The following is a 24,713-nucleotide window of genomic DNA, read 5'->3' as shown; positions in this document are numbered from 1 at the left end:
CACACACACACACACACACACACACACACACACTCTCTGAAAGGTATTAATTTATCATGTTTAGTCAGGCTTAACTCTTTTATAACTGAACACAATGCACTGTATGCAGAGGAAGAGGAGGAGGAGGAGGGGGTAGGAGGAGGAGGGAAGGGAGGAGGAGGGTGGGAGGAGGAGGGGGAGGAGGAGGGGGGGGGTAGGAGGAGGAGGAAGGGGGGGGGAGGAGGAAGAGGGGTAGGAGGAGGAGGAAGAGGGGGAAGAGGGAATATGGTTATGGAGTTGGAGTAAATGAGAGTTAACGAAAAGAAACAGTAAAACGAACAAGAGGAGAAGAGAAGAGGAGTTAAGAGGAGGAGGAGCTTAGAGGGAAAGAGATAGTAAAGGAAGAAGAGGAAATGAGGAGGAGGAGGAGAATGAGGAGGAGGAGGAGAAGCAGGAGGAGTAGGAGAAGAAGGAGTAGGAAAAGCAACAGGACGAAGAGGAGGAGGAGGAGAAACAGGAGAAAAACAAGAGACGGTAAGAGAAGCAGGGGGAGTACCTTGGACAGTGACGGCGTAGGTGATGGAGTCAGAGCCATGGAGGTTGGTCGTGGTGCAGGTATAGTTGCCAGCGTCTTGAGCTTTTACGTCAGTCACCAACACGCTGCCGTCTGGGTACTCCTTAACGCGAGGTTCATTCCCACCTAGAGGCTTCCCGCTACCACAGACAACCACAGTGATAATGGGGTGTCATGGGGTGTGTCATGGGGGTATTAGGTGGTGTAATGGGTCATGGGGAAGAAGCCATTGTGACATTTATAAACAGTGGGAGAAAACGGGGCATGGGTATTGTGGGTTACTTACTTAAAGGTCCAGGTGCGTGTGGGTGTGGGGTTGCCTACTACTCTGCACGCCAGGCGAAGCTCTTCTCCCCACACGGCGATCTGCAAGGTTGTTAATGCGTTACATTCTGTGGTATACTTTGTTATCATCAGCCTTTGTGTTTTCCTCACCTCCTACAACGTCTATTGTTATTCTGTGTCGTGTGTGAGCTCTTATTAATTGCTCACTTCTGCTGAAACGCCAAAAAGGAGTTTATTTTATGTGGGATTACTGACTGTCTGTCTGTCTGTCTGCTCATCTGTCTACTCGTCCGTTTTAGTTTTTTTTTTTTTCGTTTGGCTGCTCGTCTGCCTGTCTAATCGTCTGTCTGTCTATTCGTCCGTCTACTTGGTATCATCCTGAGGGTAAAACAATATAGAGTAGACCATTTTTGTGACCACGGACCATCAACTCACCGTCTTGTCGGAGAATGAAGCGATGGCGGCGGGAGCATCAGATCGAGGACGCTGGGTGACGCGGGTACCCGGAGGTCCTTCACCCACCAGCGTCGACGCCCTCACCGTGAACCCGAAGGTGGTGGTGGGGGCGAGGCCAGCCACCAGGTACTGTCGTTCAGAGCCCGACACCACCCACGACCGGCCTCCACTCTCGCTGCCCACACCTCCGCCACCCTCCCACGACGACCCCGGTGAGCTGCGGGACCCCGGCACCGCCCACGACGTCGCCGCCCCAACCTGAAACTCACAAAGGACCGTCAACCGATAGACCTCAGCTGGTGACCTTCAACTGACTTACGTATAATCTGTCGACCAAAACACAGTGACACACATTATGACACCCCCACACACACACCTACACTTCCCACACACCACATTCTTCCACACACCACCCCCCAGACACACACCTACTTCCCCCATATAAACCTACACCCCCCAGACACACCTAGATTCCCCCTCCACACACAAGGTGACTGAAATGAAAGAACACACAGAAGACTCTCCCATTATTCAGCCGCTCTTACAGTACACACTCCTCCCACCACAGCCTCACCACACCACACTCCTCCCACCACAGCCTCACCTCACCACACTCCTCCCACCACAGCCTCACCTCACCACAGGGTCAAAAGAGTGTTAATTCACTCACCTGGATAAGTTTAACCTAAATGTCAATAAGGCTTTGAGGGGGGAGGGGGTCCAGATACAGTGATAAATCTACTATATTCTATTTCAGTAAGGTTAATGAAGTACAGATATTATGATACACCTGTTGTCTCTATGTCAGTTACAGCTGCTGCTCTATTAACCTAATCTAACCTCACCTAACCTAACCTGAGGGGCGGAAGAGGGAGGGTGTGGATACTTACCTGTTGGTCGGGTTGGTCCAGGTGAACAGTGTACTTAGTGATGACACCATTAGGAGCCTTGGGGGGCCGCCACGCCACCAACACACTCTGACTGTCCACTGCCAACGCCTTCACCGACTCCACAGGTCCCGGGACTGTTCAACAAACACCATTACCTTAATTATTTTTAACTATAGAGAATTATTTTAACATGACACCATAGTTTACCATGACACCATAGTACACCATTAATGTTAAGTAGAAAATTTATCTTCCATATTTCTGACACACACACACACACACACACACACACACACACACACACACACACACACACACACACACACACACACACACTTGACTGGAAGGCCCATGTAAATAACACAGTCAAGGCAGCCTCGTACCGTCTCTACATGCTACGACGACTTAGGTCACTTGGGACACCCACGCCAGAACTGAGGACCATCTATAACGCCTTTATTCTCCCCAAACTTACATATGCGTCACCAGCCTGGTCGTCTTCTCTCAACTCCACCCAACAACGTCAGCTAGAGAAGGTACAGAAAAGGGCCTGCAGAATCATGCTCGGCGCAGAATACTCCGGCTACACCAACGCTCTCTCCACCCTAGAAATGCCATCCCTCAGTGACCTCCACCACCAAGCACTGGAAAGGTTTGGCAGTGGACTACTGCACCACCCTCGCCACCACCCTCGCCATCGCCACCTCCTGCCACCTGCAGCCCCCCACCCACCTCGTGCAGTCCGCCACTACAACAAAATTCAGCCCATAAGAGCCCGCACTGATAGATATAAGAACAGCACCATCCCATCTATTGTTAAAATAATAAACAACTCCTGATTTATGTACTGTACAGCCCTGTAAATGTATTCAATGCATATTATATCATTATGTCTAAATCAAATGTAAGTCTGTATATTTTCAGCCACCGGCTGCAACTCTATTAATAAACCGTTTATTATTATTATTATTACACACTCACCACTCACCACCTCACTCACTCACTCCACACACACACACACACACACACACACACACACACACACACACACACACACACACACACACACACACACACACACACGCACACACACACACACACACACATACACACACACACACACACACTTACTCACTCACACACACACACACTCACCATCCTCCTCAGTGACGCAGTAGACGGGGTTGGATCGCACGCCGTCACCTCTCCTGGTGTGGGCGGTGACGGTGAGGCTGTAGTTGGTGTACTGGTCTAACCCCATCAAGGACGTGGACAAACTCGTTACTGGTTTCTCCTTCAGGTCGTCTGGATCTACGGGTAAATGAAGACAGATGAAACAAGAATTCTGGGTTAGGTTAGGTTAGGTTCCTTCTTATTCGTGTTTATATTTTCTCACAGACTCACAACTTGAACTTCAAAATATTTTAGAATTTGAGGAATTTGAACTTCAGAGAGAGAGAGAGAGAGAGAGAGAGAGAGAGAGAGAGAGACTACCATACTCACGGAAGAACCTGGCGGGGTGTACAGGGCGGTAGATGACCTTGTAGCCCTGCAGGACGCCGTGAAGAGCGGTGGGGGGCGGCGGCGTCCACCTCACCAGGAGGGACGTGGATGACAAGCTGGTACACAGGACGTCCCGGGGCGCCTCGCTGGGCACTGTTGGTACAAGGACGCCATGTTAAGTTCCTGCCTCACACACACTGTCCTGGGGCTTACAGAAACTTCTTTGTTAATGATGAATCCTTAATGTATACTGACCATGATAATGTATACTGATCATGACAATGTATACTGATCATGACAATGTATACTGAGCCTGATAGTGTATTCTGACCATGATAATGTATACCGATCATGACAATGTATACTGACTAACTTCACCATACTGCGCCTCACCATCCTCCTCGGTGGCAGCGGTAACAGGCGGGGTCCGGGGTCCGGCACCGGCAGAGTTGAAGGCCTGGACGGTGATGACATAGCTGGTAAACTTCTGCAGGTCCTTCAGCGTCGCCTCCGGGCGGTAGAGGGCGGCGGCGGAGGGCTCCAGGTTCTGGTAGCGGTAAGGCTCGGAGGAGTTGGTCACCTTGTACCCGACGTAGTAACCCAGACCAGGGCGGTGTGACATGACGGTCTCTGGGGGCTAGGGGGCACAGGGAGTGGGTAAGGTCAATACAGTAAAACCTCCAAATAACGGATTTCAATATCACGGACTAACCTCTTACATATAGTCCGTTAGAAAGAGGTTTTGTACATAATGGACAACCCTCTGTCATATAGTCCGTTAGAAGGAGGTTTTACATATAACGGACTTTGATCTAACGGACTAACTCCTCACTTGCAGTCCGTTAAATAAAGGTATCACAGAATATATTAATGGTAGGTTATAATGAGTATGGCGGCTGTGTTTACCTGCCAGGTGACTCGGAGACTCGTGGAGGAGATGGGTATGACCCTCACGTTGGTGGGTGGCAGGGTGGGCGGCTCGTGGGCGGTGGTCACCCTCACCTCCGGGCTGGGTTGAGACGTACCCACGGAGTTGACGCCCACCACTCTTACCAGGTAGGCATGGGCGGGGGCTAAGCCAGAGATATGGGCCACAGGGGTCGCCACTTCTACCGTCTTGATTCTGCCCACGTTCATCCACGAGTCTGTTCATAATATTAATAAATGTTTGTTTATGTAACACTTTGTTGTTATGTACTGAGCTGCCTCGACACTCAGGCTTCAACTGTCCATCATAAAGTCAATTTCTAACTTAACCAAACCCAACCCAACCCAGCCCAACCCAACCCAGCCCAACCTAACCCAACCCCCATCACAGTGCCCCTACATAAAACACATAAGGAGGAGGGCGTGGGGGGGGGGGTTGCCTCTCCCCCTAAAAAAAATAAATCCCTCCAGAGACTAACAATACGCGGAGTAGCAGAGGAAGAGGAAACAAGGGTGGCAAGTCGTTGATCATGGTGACACAGGAAGCTTTTAACTCCAGCCAGTGTGTGTGTGTGTGTGTGTGTGTGTGTGTGTGTGTGTGTGTGTGGTGTTAGAGGCCGCAGTGCAGTGTTTGAGTATCATCACTGCTGGTCCAACATAAATGAGCCCTTACCCAACACAGTGCTTACATTGACCTCCATGACGCATAGTTTACATGGGAGCTTCGTGTTATGTGTAATTACAGGTCAGGTTCTCTTAATTTATACCTGTACTGTTGATGATGTACAGTTAACCAAAGATACACTGACCCCCATCCTGCCTCTCGTACTCATAATTATATCTGGCAATACTTGATGTAGTAAGGCTGTATGTGAAGGTGATAGTGATTGGTGGATCTGTTTTTCTGCGGTATCACTGTCAGGATAAATAGTGAACACCACCAAAGGTAACATTTTGATAATAATAAACTGTTCATTATTATTTAAGATCATTACAAGTTTTCAAATGTTTATATATTTGTTGAAATGATGAAAAATTTGTTATTATTGAATTAACATCTCAACTATAAACACAGCTGCTACAAGATTCTCACATCAAATTTTCTTCAATATTTAAAAAAAAATATACAAACGTTGGGAAACTTGTCATGATATTAAATAACGATTAATATAATAAAATTTTACCTTTAAATTATTGAATATTTATACTGACAGAGATAAAGAAGATGAATCATATCATAGCCGCCATTACATACTGTACACCTGGATGACTCACCTGTACTGTATGACTCACCTGTACTGTATGACTCACCTGTATGTATGACTCACCTGTACTGTATGACTCACCTGTACTGTATGACTCACCTGTACTGTTTGACTCACCTGTACTGTATGACTCACCTGTACTGTTTGACTCACCTGTACTGTTGATAACGAGGATCCTGTAGATGGAAATACGAGAGTTGCCGTCGTGGGTAGGTAAGCCCCAGGTGAGGTTGACGGTACGAGACCCACTGTCCACTACTCGCGGCGCCCCTGGGGTACCTGGCACCTCTGTCAGGACAAAACAACTATACTGTCTATCCGCCTCTGTCAATATATATACGTCACTACACTATATCACTATATTATCAATGACTATAGTACAACAGACGTCACACACACACACACAAACACACACACACACACACTATACACACACACACACACACACACTCACTCACCCTGCACTATAAGGTTGATCTTCTTGGTGTCGTTGCCGTAGACGTTGGAGGCGAGGCAGAAAAAGACCTTAGAGTCATGGCGGGTCCTGGTGGTCACCGTCAGTACAGATCTGAACCCTTGGACGCCGCCAGTACCTCGGGATGACTCGCTGCCTGACGATGACGATGACGATGAAGTAGAAGCATTTAACACCGTCTCCTTGATACTCAGTCCTCCACTACTCACATCATTTGCAATCTGTTGAATATAATCATACACAATATACAAGAGAAATATACTGTATACACTATATTTCTTGACTATAATCCATAAGCATTAAACCGAATTAAAAAAAAAACAGGTTTGGATTTTTTATTCCTTAGTTTAAATCGCTGAAGATAATCCTCTGGGATTTTTACTCTACACTGTATTTAATCATAAAGGTTACAAAAAAATCACCCATTTTAATTTTTTTTTTTTTCACTTTTCATTCAGATTATCAAAGACTAACGTAGGTGATTTTTATGTGTGAATAGATTTAAAAGTGTGTGTGTGTGTGTGTGTGTGTGTGTGTGTGTGTGTGTGTGTGTGGTACATTTTCAGCTACGTGGCTGTGTAAACATCTGTACGTGTTTGTTTATTTCTAAGCATCATTCACTGCTGATGTTTAAAAGAGATATGAAAACTCCATAGAATTACACCTGTTATAGAATTAATTCATCGTCGTCAAAGGGTTAAATTATCGTCGTCAAAAGGTTAAATCATCGTCGTCAAAGGGTTAAATCGTCGTCGTCAAAGGGTTAAATCATCGTCGTCAAAGGGTTAAAACATCGTCGTCAAAGGTGTTAAAACTCCAATATATATTCTACAGGTCACCGCCGCCGTGTTCAGAGATCGAGGACCTACCCTGGCAGGAGGGTCGCCAGAGGACCAGATGGTGGTGATGGGGAGGTCACCACGGGCCTCACACACCAGCTGGCTGCGTCGTCCTGCCGTCACAGTCACGTTCTCCTGCTGCTCCGAGAACTGTGGCGGCACTGAGGGTAGAGAGGGAGGTGCTCTGGTTAAGACAGGTGGAGAGAAACGAAGGAAAACGTGAACTGGTAATAGTAAAGCAAACAACGATAACTTAACCTGTACAAGAACATGATGTAAATATGTTTTAAGTACTGGAGGGTTAAACCATCATCCTGAAAGGGTTAAACCATAGTCCTCAAAGGGTTAAACCAGCGTCCCAAAAGGGTTATATCATCAAAGCTCCAACCAAGACCAGTAGTTGTGTGTTTGAGCCTCGTAAAATAACATATGACTGGGGTAAGTATGTCTGTATGCCTGTATGCCTGTATGCCTGTATGTCTGTATGCCTGTATGTCTGTATGTCTGTATGCCTGTATGCCTGTATGTCTGTATGTCTCGCCATCAAGAGATTATTGACAACAGACGTAAAGAAGGAAGGTCGTGTTTACCCTTGACGGTGACGGTGACGGACTTGGACAGGTCAGAGCCGACCCCGTTGGTGGCGCTGCAGAGGAACTCTCCGCCCTGGTCCCTCCTGATCCCCCGCACCGTCAGGCTGCTGTTCCTCTCCACTCTGTAACACATGACTCGGGTTGTTTGCGGTGTGACAGATATGACGCACGTGACACTGACTGACTCTGCTGTCATCAAGCACCCACGCACGCACGCACTTATAACATTAAATAAAAATGGACCTGTAAAGATACACTCTCGCATTGACTCAGACTACATATATACACACACACATATAAGTTATACACTGTCATACAGGTACAGTATTAGGGGTAGGTCATGTAGCTGCTGGCCACAACTGTTCTGTGTTATAACAACCTCACTGTTATACAAGATGGTGAACAACAACATATGGTGTTAAAACAAAGTTCTTATTATGTTATTGTCTTAGGCTCCTACTGGCTGGTGTTAACGAGGAAGAAAGAGAACATCTGTACCTGACGTTGTCGCCGAGGGTGGTGACGGGACGATACTGCCTGGGTACAGCGCCCTCAGCCCTGCGCCAGGTGATGGTGGGCGTGGGTGACCCGTGGGCGGTGCAGGGTAGGACCAGCTCAGCCCCCACCACCACCGACACGTCCTCAGGCTCCACCTTCCATGATGGCGCCACTGTAACACATCACAACTCTCTCTTAACTCACGGTCACTTAACTAATCCATTCAGCTGTATATCCGTGTGTGTGTGTGTGTGTGTGTGTGTGTGTGTGTGTGTCACCCGGCCGTGTACAGTACATAAGAGACCAAGACCAACCTTTCACAACCAGGTGGACGGTCTGGGCATCCGAGGCGACGGCGTTGGTGGCCGTACAGGTATACTTGCCGCCATCCTCCTGACGCAGTGAGGTAAACAGTAAGACGCTCGTGTACTCATCCAGCGACCTGCACCAAATACAACCAACTGATTACCCGTTAGGACCCAAATGTCGCGTCTGGTCAAACCTGTACACATTAATAGTCCCAACTGATGGTATAAAATATTGTGAGGAGAAAAAATAATAAGAAAATGTTTTAAGCTCGTTCTTGAGTTTACCAAAGGGAAGATTAATGCACCAGAACACTCGGTCAAGTCTGTAGGTGTTCCAGTGTCTCTCCACCACCAGCTTGAGTAGAGACACATCCCACTGGCGATGTTCCTCCTCAGTAAGGTGGAGCTGCTCACAGTGTCTTAGTTGTGTTCGTTACTGAATATAAATGAGTTTCCTGATCAATACTTCCAATATCTTTATCAAATCAGGTGTTAGTACATTTTAACTCCATATATGTTACACCTGTTAGATGATTTAACCTGCACACCTAGATACTGCAATGGTGTTCCTCTGTAGTGTATGAGTGATTATTCTTTATTTGTTTAGTCTGGGGACAACCTCTGAGGGAGTAGATAAACGGCACGACATATCTACCGTAGACAAGTAAACACCGGGACAACGTAGGAAGTAGCAAGACCTACCTGACGGTGATGAATCCTGGAGGCAGTGAGGGAGAGGACCTGGTTAACGGAGATAGGAGGAGGGAGAAGACCTACCTGACGGAGATAGTAGGTCCTGGGGAGAGTGGTCGGCCGTCGTGGGTCCAGGCGAAGGATAGAGGCAGGTCACCGCGCTCCACCACACACATGATCCGGGCACGGGACTTGGCGGGGAACCCAGAGCCGAGGGAGATCATTCTCTTGTCTATCTGAGGCGGCACTGTAGGGAGGGTCAGGGGGAGGGTCAGGGTACATGGCTCCACTCCATCACGTACACACTCAATCACGTACACACTCCATCACGTACATACACCATCACGTACACACTCCATCACGTACACACTCCATCACGTACATACACCATCACCTCCATCACACACACACTCCATCACGCACTCCATCACGTACACATCCATCTCCATCACGTACACACTCCATCACGTACACACACCATTACGTACATACACCATCACGTACACACTCCATCACGTACACACTCCATCACGTACATACACCATCACGTACATACACCATCACGTACATACACCATCACGTACACACTCCATCACGTACACATTCCATCACGTACACACACCATTACGTACATACACCATCACGTACATACTCCCACACCATATATCACCCATTAATAGATTCACATCGTCCCGACTTCTCTTTAATTCACCCACAACATCTGTAATTGGTTCTTTCTCCCCAGCCCAGGTGTGTCTTTCTCCCCAGCCCAGGTGTGTCTTTCTCCCCAGCCCAGGTGTGTCTTTCTCCCCAGCCCAGGTGTGTCTTTCTCCCCAGCCCAGGTGTGTCTTTCTCCCCACCAACAGCAGGGGGAGACTGACCCATGACGTTGACCTGCAGCTTGGCCCTGGCGGTGTTCTCTCCGGCCGAGGCGACACAGGTGTACTGGCCGCCGTCTGCCTCACGAGACACCTGCCGTACTACCAGCGTCCCGTTGGCCAGCACCTCCTGTCGCTCTGACACTGGCAACACCACTCCTGTGAGGGAGGGAGAGGGAGGGAGGGGAAGGGAGAGGGAGGGAGGGGAAGGGAGATGGAGGGAGAGGTAGGGAGGAAGACAAGTTGAGATTAGAATCAAGTAATGTATACATGTAGGGAGGGAAGGAGGACACTGGTTTACACTGTACCTCAACTTATGGAAACATGACCTTAAATTGTTCAATATATCAGATGACAACCTCCGCCGCTCCTCCAGCACTCAGTAAGTCAACACTGGGACATAATCATCAGGTTGACGAGTGAACTTGGCGGATAACCCGAGTGACTGAGGCAGCACCTACCGCTCTTCTCCCAATAGATGGAGTCTATAGGGAAGCCGGCCACCACACAGTGGAACTTGGCTGTCCTGCCGGCCACCACGCTCACGGGGCTCATGGGACGGATGGTTGGGGGGCCCCGCACGTTGAGGCGCCCCGTGTGCTCTACATGTCCCGCGCGGTTCTCTGCCAGACACGTCCACTGGCCGCCGTCTTCCACCCTCACGCTGGTGATGTTGAGGTGACTCTCTACCTGGTCCCCGTCCACCTGAGGAACACTCCGGGTCAGCAGTAGTCCACACTGAGAGGTTACAGTCCTCACTTACCAACACTAACACACAGGTAACACGGTCCTGTGTGAACCACCTCTCTCTTATACACCTTCAGTACTGTAAGTAACACACTTATCTGGGGAGTGAAGTCAACACACACTACCCGAGGCTCCCCTTGTCCACCTGTCCTTACACGTCACCACGCCCCCCTCCTCCCTCCTCCCTCCTCCCTCCCGGTGGGGTTAATCTGGACTTTGATGTCTTGTTCTCCTGGCTAGACACTCATTGTTCTTTCCTGCTGCAGGAGGATGTCCCCCCTTCAGGGAGGAAGTCTCTTGCGCTTCCCTGCATTTTGGTTCAACAAAGCGATCATCCTTCCTTAAAGTGAGGTGCGAGGAAGGGGGACCTCCTCATGGGGCAGCACTCCTTGACCAGTGTGGTCAGCACACACACACACACACGTCATACATCAGCTGTACCCCCCCCTCCCCCAGTACAGTGATGTGACGCACCTGCCCTGGTCGGGAGATCCTGGGGTCCGCGGTGATGGCTGGTCGTCCCCTCATGGTCCAGGAGAGAGCTGGGGGCGGTGACCCCTGCACCTTACACACCAGAGTCACCCGGGCCCCAGGGGACACCACCTGGGGCCCGCTAGTGTCCACCAGCTGCGGCGCCGCGTCTGTAACACATACGTTATTCTGAGACACAACTACAAACACAGATTTAAGCCTCCAGTATAGAGCAAAATTCTTATAAGATGGAAGTGTTGCCTGAATGTTGCCTGAACCTTGATAAGAAACACAAATAAAAACACGTTAACTTAATCATTGACTCGTGACTCACCGGGTTGCTTGACAGTCTTCCCGCACACAACCTAACGTCCTCCAACGGTATATAGCTGAGAGGCTCAAACTGTGACGCTATTAACGACATACAGTAACGCGGAATGTTTATGTCTCGTGTCATTAAGTCCTTTACAGCCATAAGACATACACCTCCCTCACACACACTGACTCCCTCACGCACTTCACTGGCGCCCTTATGAATCCTTTCCTAAAGAAGTTGTAGTTATGTCTCACTGTGTATGACTGTTGTCTGTGAGTATGACTGTATATAGTGATGGCATCTGTACGTCCGTGTGTACCTCCGTCTCACCTGTAGTTTCTTCTTGTGTTCCCCGGACTACTTGTTTAAATCTACAGGTGAAGTGATTAATTTTGACCCCAGTAGGACACACATCTTAGGACACACATCTTAGGACACACATCTTAGGACACACGTCTTAGGACACACGTCTTAGGACACACGTCTTAGGACACATCTCACAACCACACCTCGCAGTTTATCTCTTCCTCTGTACATGGACACGGGCTGTCCTTACCTCCTGTCCTAAGTGTCAGTGATTCAGGTCTAGGGTACCCCCGAGTTGACCCAGCTGTAAATGGACACCTAACATTACAGATGGGGAGGAAAATGATGGTGGTAATGATGGTGATTGAGTACAGTGCCACCAACACTATTTCCTACTGTATCGAAAAACAAAAGTTTAATTTAGAGTGTGTTCATCTGCCTGGCCTCTGATGGGTCACCACACACCTCCAGGGCCATTCACTCGTTACTCCCACCTGTATAGTGACTTTAACAGGATTGATTAACTTTATCTAACATTAATATAATCTCCCATCACTCAACCCTGGGTAACATTTATTATCTTCTAGTAACAGTAAATCCCAAGTAAACATTGTCATCATACGGATACCCTGACACACGCTACCACCTGCTGCTGTACACAAGACCCTGACGGCGAGTTTTCTGACGAATTGGCCAACACGTTTCCAGGAGAGTCACAAGAGACGTGTGGGGAGTTCCTGTAGAAGTCACAGCACAGGTGGGTGAAGGAGGTGTAAGTTGGTAGCTGCTGAGATTTTGGACCAGGGACATGTGGTAGGTGGTTGAGGTTCCTGGTATATTGACAAGAATTATTTAAAACAAGACAATAAATGTAAATAAATATGTAATTCAGGTGTTGGTAGTTAACGAGAACACCTGTGGAGTGTAGTACTGTTTGGTGTGTACGGCAGGTGTAAGGCAGGTGTGTAGGTAGACGGATGGACGGGTGAGCTGATAGAGGTAGAGGCGGGCAGCATCATTAAGGACCACGGACAGCATTATTAAGGACCGTGGGCAGCATTATTAAGGACCAAGGACAGCATCATTAAGGACCGTGGGCAGCATCATTAAGGACCACGGACAGCATCATTAAGGATCAAGGACAGCATTATTAAGGACCAAGGACAGCATCATTAAGGACCGTGGGCAGCATCATTAAGGACCACGGACAGCATTATTAAGGACCAAGGATAGCATTATTAAGGACCAAGGACAGCATCATTAAGGATCAAGGACAGCATTATTAAGGACCAAGGATAGCATTATTAAGGACCAAGGACAGCATCATTAAGGACCGTGGGCAGCATCATTAAGGACCACGGACAGCATTATTAAGGACCAAGGATAGCATCATTAAGGATCACGGGCAGCATCATTAAGGATCACGGGCAGCATTATTAAGGACCAAGGACAGCATTATTAAGGACCAAGGACAGCATCATTAAGGACCACGGACAGCATCATTAAGGATCACGGACAGCATCATTAAGGACCACGGACAGCATCATTAAGGACCACGGACAGCATCATTAAGGACCACGGACAGCATTATTAAGGACCAAGGACAGCATCATTAAGGATCACGGGCAGCATTATTAAGGATCACGGGCAGCATTATTAAGGACCACGGACAGCATCATTAAGGATCAAGGACAGCATTATTAAGGACCACGGACAGCATCATTAAGGCCCACGGGCAGCATCATTAAGGACCACGGACAGCATCATTGGGATACGGACAGCATTATTAAGGCCACGGGCGGCATCATTAGGACCACGGACAGCATCATTGGGACCACGGACAGCACCATTAACGACCATGGGCAGCATCATTAAGATTTTGGGCAGCATCGTGGGACCACGGACAGCATTATTAAGGACCACGGACTGGCATCATTAGGATCACGGGCAGCATTATTAAGGATCACAGGCGGCTGACAGGACCACGGACGGCATCATTAACGACCATGGGCAGCATCATTGTTAAGGCCCACGGGCAGCATCGTCAGGACCACGGACAGCATTATTGAGGACCACCGGACAGCGTCATTGGGATCACGGGCGGCATCATTGGGACCACGGACAGCGGCATTATTAAGGATAGCCAGGACAGCATCATTGGGATCACGGGCAGCATTATTAGGATCACGGGCAGCATTATTAAGGACCGGACAGCATCATTAGGATCAAGGACAGCATTATTAAGGACCGTGGGCAGCATCATTAAGGACCACGGACAGCATCATTAAGGACCACGGGCAGCATTATTAGCGACCATGGACAGCATCATTAAGGACCGTGGGCAGCATCATTAAGGACCACGGACAGCATCATTAAGGACCACGGACAGCATTATTAAGGACCACGGACAGCATTATTAAGGACCAAGGACAGCATCATTAAGGACCGTGGGCAGCATCATTAAGGACCACGGACAGCATCATTAAGGACCGCCACCGCCCCCACCTCACGACGCCCCAAAACCAACTCAACAGACAAATGAAATTGTTTCCCCCACAGAAGAGTCGAGTTCATTGTATCGGGGTCTCGGGCATCATATCATTATTATACGAGGTCCTCCATCCTAATGATATGATCCCCGATATAAGGCTCCACCCTCCCCATCCTCGTCCCTTACATCCCCCGTCTGCCCGCCCCTACCCCCCCGTCCCACCCCAGCCTGCATGGCCCCCTAACCTACCGTCCCTTACACCCTCTGTCCCCTACTCACCTGCATTACAGAAGAACACTCCCTACTTAAAATAACAGAATAAATATAGTCACTGCCTATAACAGTTCCCAGCAACACAGAGAGAGTTAATGTAACACCCACCTTCTCCTCCTCTTGTTGGGGGTAACAAAAACAAGTGGAAAATGTATGCAAATAGCCGATCATTTTCCTCCTTGCTGGAACACATATTCGCTCTCCCCTTAAGTAAACAACGTTGAAATAGCCAACTGTACGGCCTGGACGGTGGACAGCCGCCTCTTTTAGCTCGAGGAACATGGGACGGGCAGGTCGTAGCTGGGCGGTGGCGGGGGTAGAGTCCTTCACCACAGTGTTGCTCTCACAGACCTGAGATAATTTTCCCATCAAGGGCGCTCCTCGCCTCGTTGGTGAAGTGACGTAGGGTTGAGGGAGGGAGGGAGGGAGATGGTCTTCCTCACCACCTCGGTACATTACCCCACTAACACCTCCGTCAGCAGTAGGGTGACCAACAAGGCATCTCTCGGCTGACGTCGACTACTCTCTAACGACACTAGACGACCTGGGTGATGGAGGAGGTGACGGTGTACTGTTTATGTCAATAACTCACCGACCGGTAGACCCCTACAAATATATATCACCAAGAAGACTACCGGTCCCTGGGATGACTGCTGACCACCACAACAAGAGACGGTCACCAGGTTGACTGACGGGAACTAGAACATTCACCACCACCATTAAAACTGACGAACATTATGAAGTAGTCGATCACCCAGCACACACCTCCGCTCGTTCACCTACACAGTACACCCTGAGGTCAGCATGAGTTAGACTACCATCGAGTACACAACTTTGTAGGAGTAGTTTATCTTTCTTAACAATTAAAGACTGAAGGGCGAGATCAGACTTGGGTTTGTAAAATATACTCCTGGAGGCGTCCCCTGGTTCCCCTGGCCAGAGGTGAAGGTATATGTAGCAGGAACTTGTGTCTTGATGGGGTGACTGAGGGGGAGAGGTTCAGAGTCTGGGGTGAGAATGAGTTTATGAAGAGGTTCTGTTAGATGGAATACCAAGAGAAAATGTACGGGTCCTCCCTCGTAAACCGGTGTGTGTGTGTGTGTGTGTGTGTGTGTGTGTGTGTGTGTGTGTGTGTGTGTGTGTGTGTGTGTCATATCAGTGCCTGGGGGAGATTTTATAGAATATCTCTGGTGAAATGATTGGTCATTGTTGCTGATTATTTTAATGTAATTTTTCTACTCGAGAGCCTGAACACTGCACCCTTCCCCCAGGCACTAACGACCAGTGACCTCGCTACTCAAGCCTCAAAATATAGAGTTTTTCTTTCTTCCACGACATCACAGCATAGGCCTTGAAGTAATTCTAAGCACGTAGAATAATAGCGCCAGACACATAGTTGCTCGTGCTGGCGTTGCTTCCGGTAAGGGCTCGGGAATTCTCGAACAAAGTGAATCTAAAACGGATTCTCTGTGTTACAAGATCACTTCCATCTCTCCCTCCTCCAGGCTATTGTATTCCCGCCCTTCATCCCCTCCTTCGGCCTCTATCACCTCTGGCGCTGCTGTAGAAGGATTACCTAAGCAATGAAGAGCATCTCACCGTGAACATTTTTCCATTACAGTAGGCAGCGAGGCTTGTAATGCTACCACACCGTTTTTCAGGGAGACGCTTTGATCTGGGCCAGGAGAGTTTTATGTGTGTGTGACGTACAGTACAATAGACCTAACCTAACCTAACCTAACCTAACCTAACCTAACCTAACCTAACCTAACCTAACCTAACATAACCTAACCTAACCTAACCTAACCTAACCTAACCTAACCTAACCTAACCTAACCTAACCTAACCCAACATACCAACCTAACTTGACCTAACCTGACCTAACATAACCTAACCTAACCTAACCTAACCTGACCTAACCTAACCTAACCTAACCTAACCTAACCTAACCTAACCTAACCTAACCTAACCTAACCTAACCTAACCTGACCTGACCTGACCTAACCTAACCTTTCCACCTGACCTGACCCAACCTAACCTAACCTGACCTGACCTAACCTAACCTAACCTAACCTAACCTAACCTGACCTAACCCAACCTAACCTACACATGGCCACCCACCAGCCTGACCCTATAGCTGCTGCTCCTATGGTGGTACAGTACAATGGGCCGTCTACCTAACCCGGAGCCTTGGGAAGAGCTGATTGAACTGTAAGCAGAGATTTGGGTGTTATAGTAGCCAGGTGGTGGTGTTATAGTAGCCAGGTGGTGGTGTTATAGTAGCCAGGTGGTGGTGTTATAGTAGCCAGGTGGTGTTATAGTAGCCAGGTGGTGGTGTATAGTAGCCAGGTGGTGGTGTTATAGTAGCCAGGTGTGGTGTTATAGTAGCCAGGTGGTGGTGTTATAGTAGCCAGGTGGTGGTGTTATAGTAGCCGGGTGGTGGTGTTATAGTAGCTAGCTGGTGGTGTTATAGTAGCCAGGTGGTGGTGTTATAGCCAGGTGGTGTTATAGTAGCCAGGTGGTGGTGTTATAGTAGCCAGGTGGTGGTGTTATAGTAGCCAGGTGGTGGTGTTATAGTAGTCAGGTGGTGGTGTGTTTTAGTAGCCAGCTGGTGGTGTTATAGTAGCCAGCTGGTGGTGTTATAGTAGCCAGGTGGTGGTGTTATAGTAGCCAGGTGGTGGTGTTATAGTAGCCAGGTGGTGGTGTTATAGTAGCCAGGTGGTGGTGTTATAGTAGCCAGGTGGTGGTGTTATAGTAGCCAGGTGGTGGTGGTGTTATAGTAGCCAGGTGGTGGTGTTATAGTAGCCAGGTGGTGGTGTTATAGTAGCCAGGTGGTGGTGTTATAGTAGCCAGGTGGTGGTGTTATAGTAGCCAGGTGGTGGTAGTATAGCATAGCTGGTGGTGTTATAGTAGCCAGCTGGTGGTGTTATAGTAGCCAGGTGGTGGTGTTATAGTAGCCAGGTGGTGGTGTTATAGTAGCCAGGTGGTGGTGTTATAGTAGCCAGGTGGTGGTGTTATAGTAGCCAGGTGGTGGTGTTATAGTAGCCAGCTGGTGGTGTTATAGTAGCCAGCTGTGGTGTTATAGTAGCCAGGTGGTGGTGTTATAGTAGCCAGGTGGTGGTGTTATAGTGAGCCAGGTGGTGGTGTTATAGTAGCCAGGTGGTGGTGTTATAGTAGCCAGGTGGTGGTGTTATAGTAGCCAGGTGGTGGTGTTATAGTAGCCAGGTGGTGGTGTTATAGCAGCCAGGTGGTGGTGTTATAGTAGCCAGGTGGTGGTGTTATAGTAGCTAGCTGGTGGTGTTATAGTAGCCAGCTGGTGGTGTTATAGTAGCCAGGTGGTGGTGTTATAGTAGCCAGGTGGTGGTGTTATAGTAGCCAGGTGGTGGTGTTATAGCAGCCAGGTGGTGGTGTTATAGTAGCCAGGTGGTGGTGTTATAGTAGCCAGCTGGTGGTGTTATAGTAGCCAGGTGGTGGTGTTATAGTAGCCAGGTGGTGGTGTTATAGTAGCCAGGTGGTGGTGTTATAGTAGCCAGGTGGTGGTGTTATAGTAGCCAGGTGGTGGTGTTATAGTAGCCAGGTGGTGGTGTTATAGTAGCCAGGTGGTGGTGTTATAGTAGCCAGGTGGTGGGTTATAGTAGCCAGGTGGTGGTGTTATAGTAGCCAGCTGGTGGTGTTATAGTAGCCAGCTGGTGGTGTTATAGTAGCCAGGTGGTGGTGGTGTATGTAGCCAGGTGGTGGTGTTATAGCCAGGTGGTGGTGTTATGGCCAGCTGGTGGTGTTATAGTAGCCAGCTGGTGGTGTTATAGTAGCCAGGTGGTGGTGTTATAGTAGCCAGGTGGTGGTGTTATAGTAGCCAGGTGGTGGTTTTATAGTAGCCAGCTGGTGGTGTTATAGTAGCCAGGTGGTGGTGTTATAGTAGCCAGGTGGTGGTGTTATAGTAGCCAGGTGGTGGTGTTATAGTAGCCAGGTGGTGGTGTTATAGTAGCCAGGTGGTGGTGTTATAGTAGCCAGGTGGTTGTGTTATAGTAGCCAGGTGGTGGTGTTATAGTAGCCAGGTGGTGGTGTTATAGTAGCCAGGTGGTGGTGTTATAGTAGCCAGGTGGTGGTGTTATAGTAGCCAGGTGGTGGTGTTATAGTAGCCAGGTGGTGGTGTTATAGTAGCCAGGTGGTGGTGTTATAGTAGCCAGGTGGTGGTGTTATAGTAGCCAGGTGGTGGTGTTAGTAGTTCTCCTGGTGGTAAGAGTAGCTAGCTGGTGGTGTGTTATAGGCCAGGTGGTGGTGTTATAGCTGTGGTGTGTTTATAGTAGCCAGGTGGTGGTGTTATAGTAGCCAGGTGGTGTGTTGGTAGCAGCCAGGTGGTGGTAAGAGTAGTAGCCAGCTGGTGTTATAGCAGCCAGGTGGTGGTAAGAGTAGCCAGCTGGTGGTGTTATAGAAAAGGCTGGTGGTGTTGAGTGAGAAAGCCAGTGGTGGTGTTAGCAGCCAGGTGGTGGTGTTATAGTAGCCAGGTGGTGGTGTTATAGTAGCTAGCTGGTGGTGTTATAGTAGCCAGGTGGTGGTGTTATAGTAGTGAGCAAGGAGGAGGAGGATGAGGACACTCCCCCTCAGCGGCTCACAACAACACCTGAGACGCTGTCCTGATGAATATGTTATGGACGGCCACCACGCTTACACGTCTCCACCACTGTCTGCCACTACCACCGCTGTCTGCCACTACACCTTCACCACTGTCTGCCACTACATCTCCACCACTACTACTGCCACCACTACCACCACTGTCTGCCACTACACCTCCACCACTACTACTGCCACCACTACCACCACTGTCTGCCACTACACCTTCACCACTGTCTGCCACTACACCTTCACCACTGTCTGCCACTACACCTCCACCACTACTACTGCCACCACCACCACTGTCTGCCCTCCACCACACACCCACCACCACCCTGTCTGCCACACACCTTCACACACACCTCCCACCACTACTACTGCCACCACCTGTCTGCCACTACACCACCTGCCTACCCACTGTCTGCCACTACACCTTCACCACTGTCTGCCACTACACCTTCACCACTGTCTGCCACTACACCTCCACCAACTACTACTGCCACCACTACCACCACTGTCTGCCACTACACCTCCACCACTACTACTGCCTCCACACTACCACCACAAACACTGCTAACACTACACCTACCACAACTACCAGCACCACACTACCAATCACCACACTACCAACCACGCACCTACCACCACACCACCAACCACACTACCCAAGGGAGGTCTCCGAAGCTTACGACTTGACGAAAATTGTTGAAGAATCTCAGAGGACTTGAGACTCTCCTTGTAAGGTAATTCAAGATTCATCCTACGACCACACGACATTTTGGGAGCAACAGTTATCGTTGTTTTGAGGATTTCTTACGAGTTATTGATGTTTATTTGGATTTATGGCGAGTTATTGATGTTTTTGTTGGATTTAGGGCGAGTTATTGAAGTTTCGTTGGATTTATGGCGAGTTATTGATGTTTTTTGAGGATTTCTTACGAGTTATTGATGATTATTTGGATTTATGGTGAGTTATTGGTGTTTTTGTTGGATTTCTGGCGAGTTATTGATGTTTGAGAGTTTCTTACGAGTTATTGATGATTATTTGGTTATGGTGGTTATTGGTGTTTTGTTGGATTTATGGCGAGTTATTGATGTTCGTTGGATTTCTGGCGAGTTATTGATGTTTTTGTTGGATTTAGGGCGAGTTATTGATGTTTCGTTGGATTTATGGCAGAGTTATTGATGTTTTTGAGGATTTCTTACGAGTTATTGATGATTATTTTAGTTTATGGTGAGTTATTGGTGTTTTGTTGGTTATGGCGAATTTGTGATGTTTTTGAGGTTTTCTTACGAGTTATTGATGTTTTTGTTGGATTTAGGGCGAGTTATTGATGTTTCGTTGGATTTATGGCGAGTTATTGATGTTTTTTGAGGATTTCTTACGAGTTATTGATGATTATTTGGATTTATGGTGAGTTATTGGTGTTTTTGTTGGATTTATGGCGAGTTATTGATGTTTTTTGAAGATTTCTTACGAGTTATTAATGATTATTTGGATTTATGGTGAGTTAATGGTGTTTTTGTTGGATTTATGGCGAGTTATTGATGTTTCGTTGGATTTCTGGCGAGTTATTGATGATTATTTGAATTTATGGTGAGTTATTGATGTTTCGTTGGATTTATGGCGAGTTATTGATGTTTTTTGAGGATTTCTTACGAGTTATTGATGATTATTTGGATTTATGGTGAGTTATTGGTGTTTTTGTTGGATTTATGGCGAGTTATTGATGTTTCGTTGGATTTATGGCGAGTTATTGATGTTGTTGAGGATTTATTAGGAGTTATTAATGATTATTTGGATTTATGGCGAGTTATTGATGTTTATTTGGATTTATGGTGAGTTATTGATGTTTTTGTTGGATTTATGGCGAGTTGTTGATGTTTTTTGAAGAATTTTTACGAGTTATTGATGTTTATTTGGATTTATTACGAGTTATTGATATTTAGTTGGATTTACGGTGAGTTATGACCCATATTGACCCAACAGATTCCGGTACTGACACAACACATCCCGGTGCTGACCAAACACATCCCGGTACTGACCCAATACATCCCGGTACTGACCCAACACAACCCGGTACTGTTCCAACACATCCCGGTACTGACCCAACACAACCCGGTACTGACCCAACACAACCCGGTACTGACCCAACACATCCCGGTACTGACCTAACACAACCCGGTACTGACCCAACACAACCGGTACTGATCCAACACAACCCGGTACTGACCCAACACATCCCGGTACTGACCCAACACAACCCGGTACTGACCCAACACAACCGGTACTGACCCAACACAACCCGGTACTGACCCAACCCGGTACTGACCCAACACAACCGGTACTGATCCAACACAACCCGGTACTGACCCAACACAACCGGTACTGATCCCAACACAACCCGGTACTGACCCAACACAACCCGGTACTGACCCAATACAACCCGGTACTGACCCAACCCGGTACTGACCTCCGAGTTTGAGCTGAGCCGAGCCTTGAGCCGAGCCCTCCAAGTTTGACACAAGACACTGGTACATTCCCCGGTCGCCTCGCTGTACCTTCTCCACGACCACAGTTCGTTGACCCACCAGCCGGATACGACCCCCCACCTGTAGCGGCTCACCGTCCTGTAAAACACACGTTAGGTTAGGTTAGGTTAGGTTAGGTTATAGAGATTAATGACACTTTAATCATAGATACCAACGTAAGTATAAGTAGATATTATAAGTTGACATTTATAAGTATAGTACACAGATTACTACCATGGTGTAATTAAGAGCTTTAAGTACAGATAAATTTAGTACTGTAATGGTTGTAGTACAGGTTACAGTAATACATTGGTGGTGTTGCCTTAACATATACACATCATTACACTTTGATATGTAAATACAAAGGCCAATAAAAATCGTTCAACCATTTTTTTTAATGTGTTCATTGGAAATGATGACGTGCAAATAGATATGTGTTTTGTGTGTGTGTGTGTGTGTGTGTGTGTGTGTGTGTGTGTGTGTGTGTGTGTGTGTGTGTGTGTGTGTGTGTGTGTGTGTAAATAATACCAGCTTCGGTGGTGATAGTGAAGGATATAGTAATGAATTCTTTTTATGTAGGATGGTGAAGGATATATGGTAATGGTTCATGGTAGGATAGTGAAGGATGTATAGTAATGGTCTTATGGTGTAGGATGGTACAGGATACATTCTCCTACAACACCTACAATCCTACCCGTCCTTTTTGTTTACCTTGAGCCACGTGATGGTATCCTGCGGGAATCCTTCGGAGAGAGTTGAAGGTGGCCACCCCGCCCACGTCCACGTCTGCACCTGGGGGCTGATGTGGGCGGTGAGGGGCGCCCATACCTCCAGCGTGGTGTGGGTTCTCTCGGAGCCCACACTGCTCGACACCACACACACATACCTGTAACACAACACAACAACTGACCCCAACCACAGTGAGGACCAGGAGGAGGAGGACCAGGAGGAGAGACCAGGAGGAGGAGGACCAGGAGGAGGAGGACCGGAGGAGGACCAGGAGGAGGAGGACCAGGAGGAGAGACCAGGAGGAGGAGGACCAGGAGGAGGAGACCAGGAGGAGGAGGACCAGGAGGAGGAGGACCAGGAGGAGGAGGACCAGGGAGGAGGAGGACCAGGAGGAGGAGACCAGGAGGAGGAGGACCAGGAGGAGGAGGACCAGGAGGAGGAGGACCAGGAGGAGGAGGACCAGGAGGAGAGGACCAGGAGGAGGAGGACCAGGAGAGGACCAGGAGGAGGACCAGGAGGAGGAGAACCAGGAGGAGGGAGACCAGGAGGAGGAGGACCAGAGGAGGGAGACCAGGAGAGAGGACCAGGAGGAGACCAGGAGGGAGGGACCAGGAGGAGGAGACCAGGAGGAGGAGGACCAGGAGGGGAGGAGGACCAGGAGAGGAGGACCAGGAGGAGGAGACCAGGGAGGAGGAGGACCAGGAGGAGGGAGGACCAGGAGGAGGAGGACCAGGAGGAGGAGGACCAGGAGGAGGAGGACCAGGAGGAGGAGGACCAGGAGGAGGAGGACCAGGAGAGGAGGACCAGGAGGAGAGGAGGGACCAGAGGAGGGAGACCAGGAGGGAGAGAGCAGGGAGGACCAGGAGGAGGAGGACCAGGAGGAGGAGGACACCAGGAGGAGGAGACCAGGAGAGGAGGACGAGGAGGAGGACCAGAGGAAAGAGAGCAGGAGGAGGAGGACCAGGAGGGGGAGGAGGACCAGGAGAGAGACCAGGAGAGGACAGGGAGGAGGACCAGGAGGAGGAGGACCAGGAGGAGGAGGACCAGGAGGAGGAGACCAGGAGAGGGAGGACCAGGAGGAGGAGGGAGGACCAGGAGGAGGAGGACCAGGAGGAGGAGGACCAGGAGGAGGAGGACCAGGGAGGAGGGGAGGACCGAGCAGGAGACGCAGAGGAGGAGGACCAGGAGGAGGAGGACCAGGAGGAGGAGGACCAGGAGGAGGGAGACCAGGAGGAGGACCAGGAGGAGGAGGACCAGGAGGAGACCAGGAGGAGGAGACACCAGGAGGAGGAGGACCAGGAGGGAGGAGGACCAGGAGGAGACCAGGGAGGAGGAGACCAGGAGGAGGAGGACCAGGAGGAGGAGGACGGGGAGGAGGAGACCAGGGAGGAGGAGACCAGGAGAGGAGGGACCGGAGAGGAGGAGGACCAGGGAGGAGGGAGGACCACGAGGAGGAAAGAGGAGGAGGACCAGAGGAGAGGGACCAGGAGGAGGAGGACCAGGAGGAGGAGGACCAGGAGGGAGAGAGACCAGGAGGAGGGGCAGGGAGGAGGAGACGGGAGGAGGAGGACCAGAGGAGACAGGAGGAGGGAGAGGGAGGGAGACCAGGAGGAGGAGGACCAGAGAGGAGACCAGGAGGAGGAGACCAGGAGGGAGGGGGAGGACCAGGAGGAGGAGACCAGGAGGAGGAGAAGGGGGAGGAGGAGGACCAGGAGAGACCAGGAGGAGGAGACCAGGAGGAGGGACCAGGAGGAGGAGGACCAGGAGAGGGAGACCAGGAGGAGGGAGACCAGGGAGGAGGAGACCAGGAGGAGGAGGAACCAGGGAGGAGGAGACCAGGAGGGAGGAGGACCAGGGAGGGAGAGGACCAGGAGGGAGGAGGGACCAGGAGGAGGAGGACCAGGAGGAGGAGGACCAGGGAGGAGGAGGACCAGAGGAAAGAGACCAGGGAGGGAGGAGGACAGGAGGAGGGAGACCAGAGGAGGACCAGGAGGAGGAGGACCAGGAGGAGGAGGACCAGGGAGGAGGGAGGGACCAGAGGAGGAGACCAGGAGAAGAGATCAGGAGGAGGAGG

The 24,713-nt window shown here is 49.4% G+C and overlaps 1 protein-coding gene across 1 annotated transcript in view; it reads right to left on the bottom strand.

The window, feature by feature from the left end:
• The window catches only part of LOC121859331 (Down syndrome cell adhesion molecule-like protein Dscam2), a 59,882-nt gene that overhangs the window by 21,069 nt on the left and 14,100 nt on the right, over positions 1-24,713 (bottom strand). Inside the window, exons 6-25 of the mRNA XM_042356126.1 lie at positions 22,622-22,796; positions 21,853-22,009; positions 11,385-11,551; positions 10,625-10,901; positions 10,167-10,322; positions 9,370-9,532; positions 8,599-8,726; positions 8,285-8,456; positions 7,784-7,908; positions 7,224-7,354; positions 6,338-6,575; positions 6,033-6,167; positions 4,594-4,832; positions 4,081-4,324; positions 3,688-3,840; positions 3,340-3,495; positions 2,185-2,318; positions 1,274-1,558; positions 840-919; positions 536-693 (exon numbers count right to left, since the gene is read on the bottom strand). Of these exons, the coding sequence (XP_042212060.1) occupies positions 536-693; positions 840-919; positions 1,274-1,558; positions 2,185-2,318; positions 3,340-3,495; positions 3,688-3,840; positions 4,081-4,324; positions 4,594-4,832; positions 6,033-6,167; positions 6,338-6,575; positions 7,224-7,354; positions 7,784-7,908; positions 8,285-8,456; positions 8,599-8,726; positions 9,370-9,532; positions 10,167-10,322; positions 10,625-10,901; positions 11,385-11,551; positions 21,853-22,009; positions 22,622-22,796 (3,473 nt within the window). The remainder of the gene's footprint in view (positions 1-535; positions 694-839; positions 920-1,273; positions 1,559-2,184; positions 2,319-3,339; positions 3,496-3,687; positions 3,841-4,080; positions 4,325-4,593; positions 4,833-6,032; positions 6,168-6,337; positions 6,576-7,223; positions 7,355-7,783; positions 7,909-8,284; positions 8,457-8,598; positions 8,727-9,369; positions 9,533-10,166; positions 10,323-10,624; positions 10,902-11,384; positions 11,552-21,852; positions 22,010-22,621; positions 22,797-24,713) is intronic.

Source organism: Homarus americanus, unplaced genomic scaffold, assembly GCF_018991925.1.
Source record: "Homarus americanus isolate GMGI-L3 unplaced genomic scaffold, GMGI_Hamer_2.0 scaffold36188, whole genome shotgun sequence".
NCBI lineage: Eukaryota > Metazoa > Arthropoda > Malacostraca > Decapoda > Nephropidae > Homarus > Homarus americanus.
The sequence above is the reverse complement of the archived record's forward strand: the minus strand, read 5'-3'. Positions and strand labels throughout refer to the sequence as shown.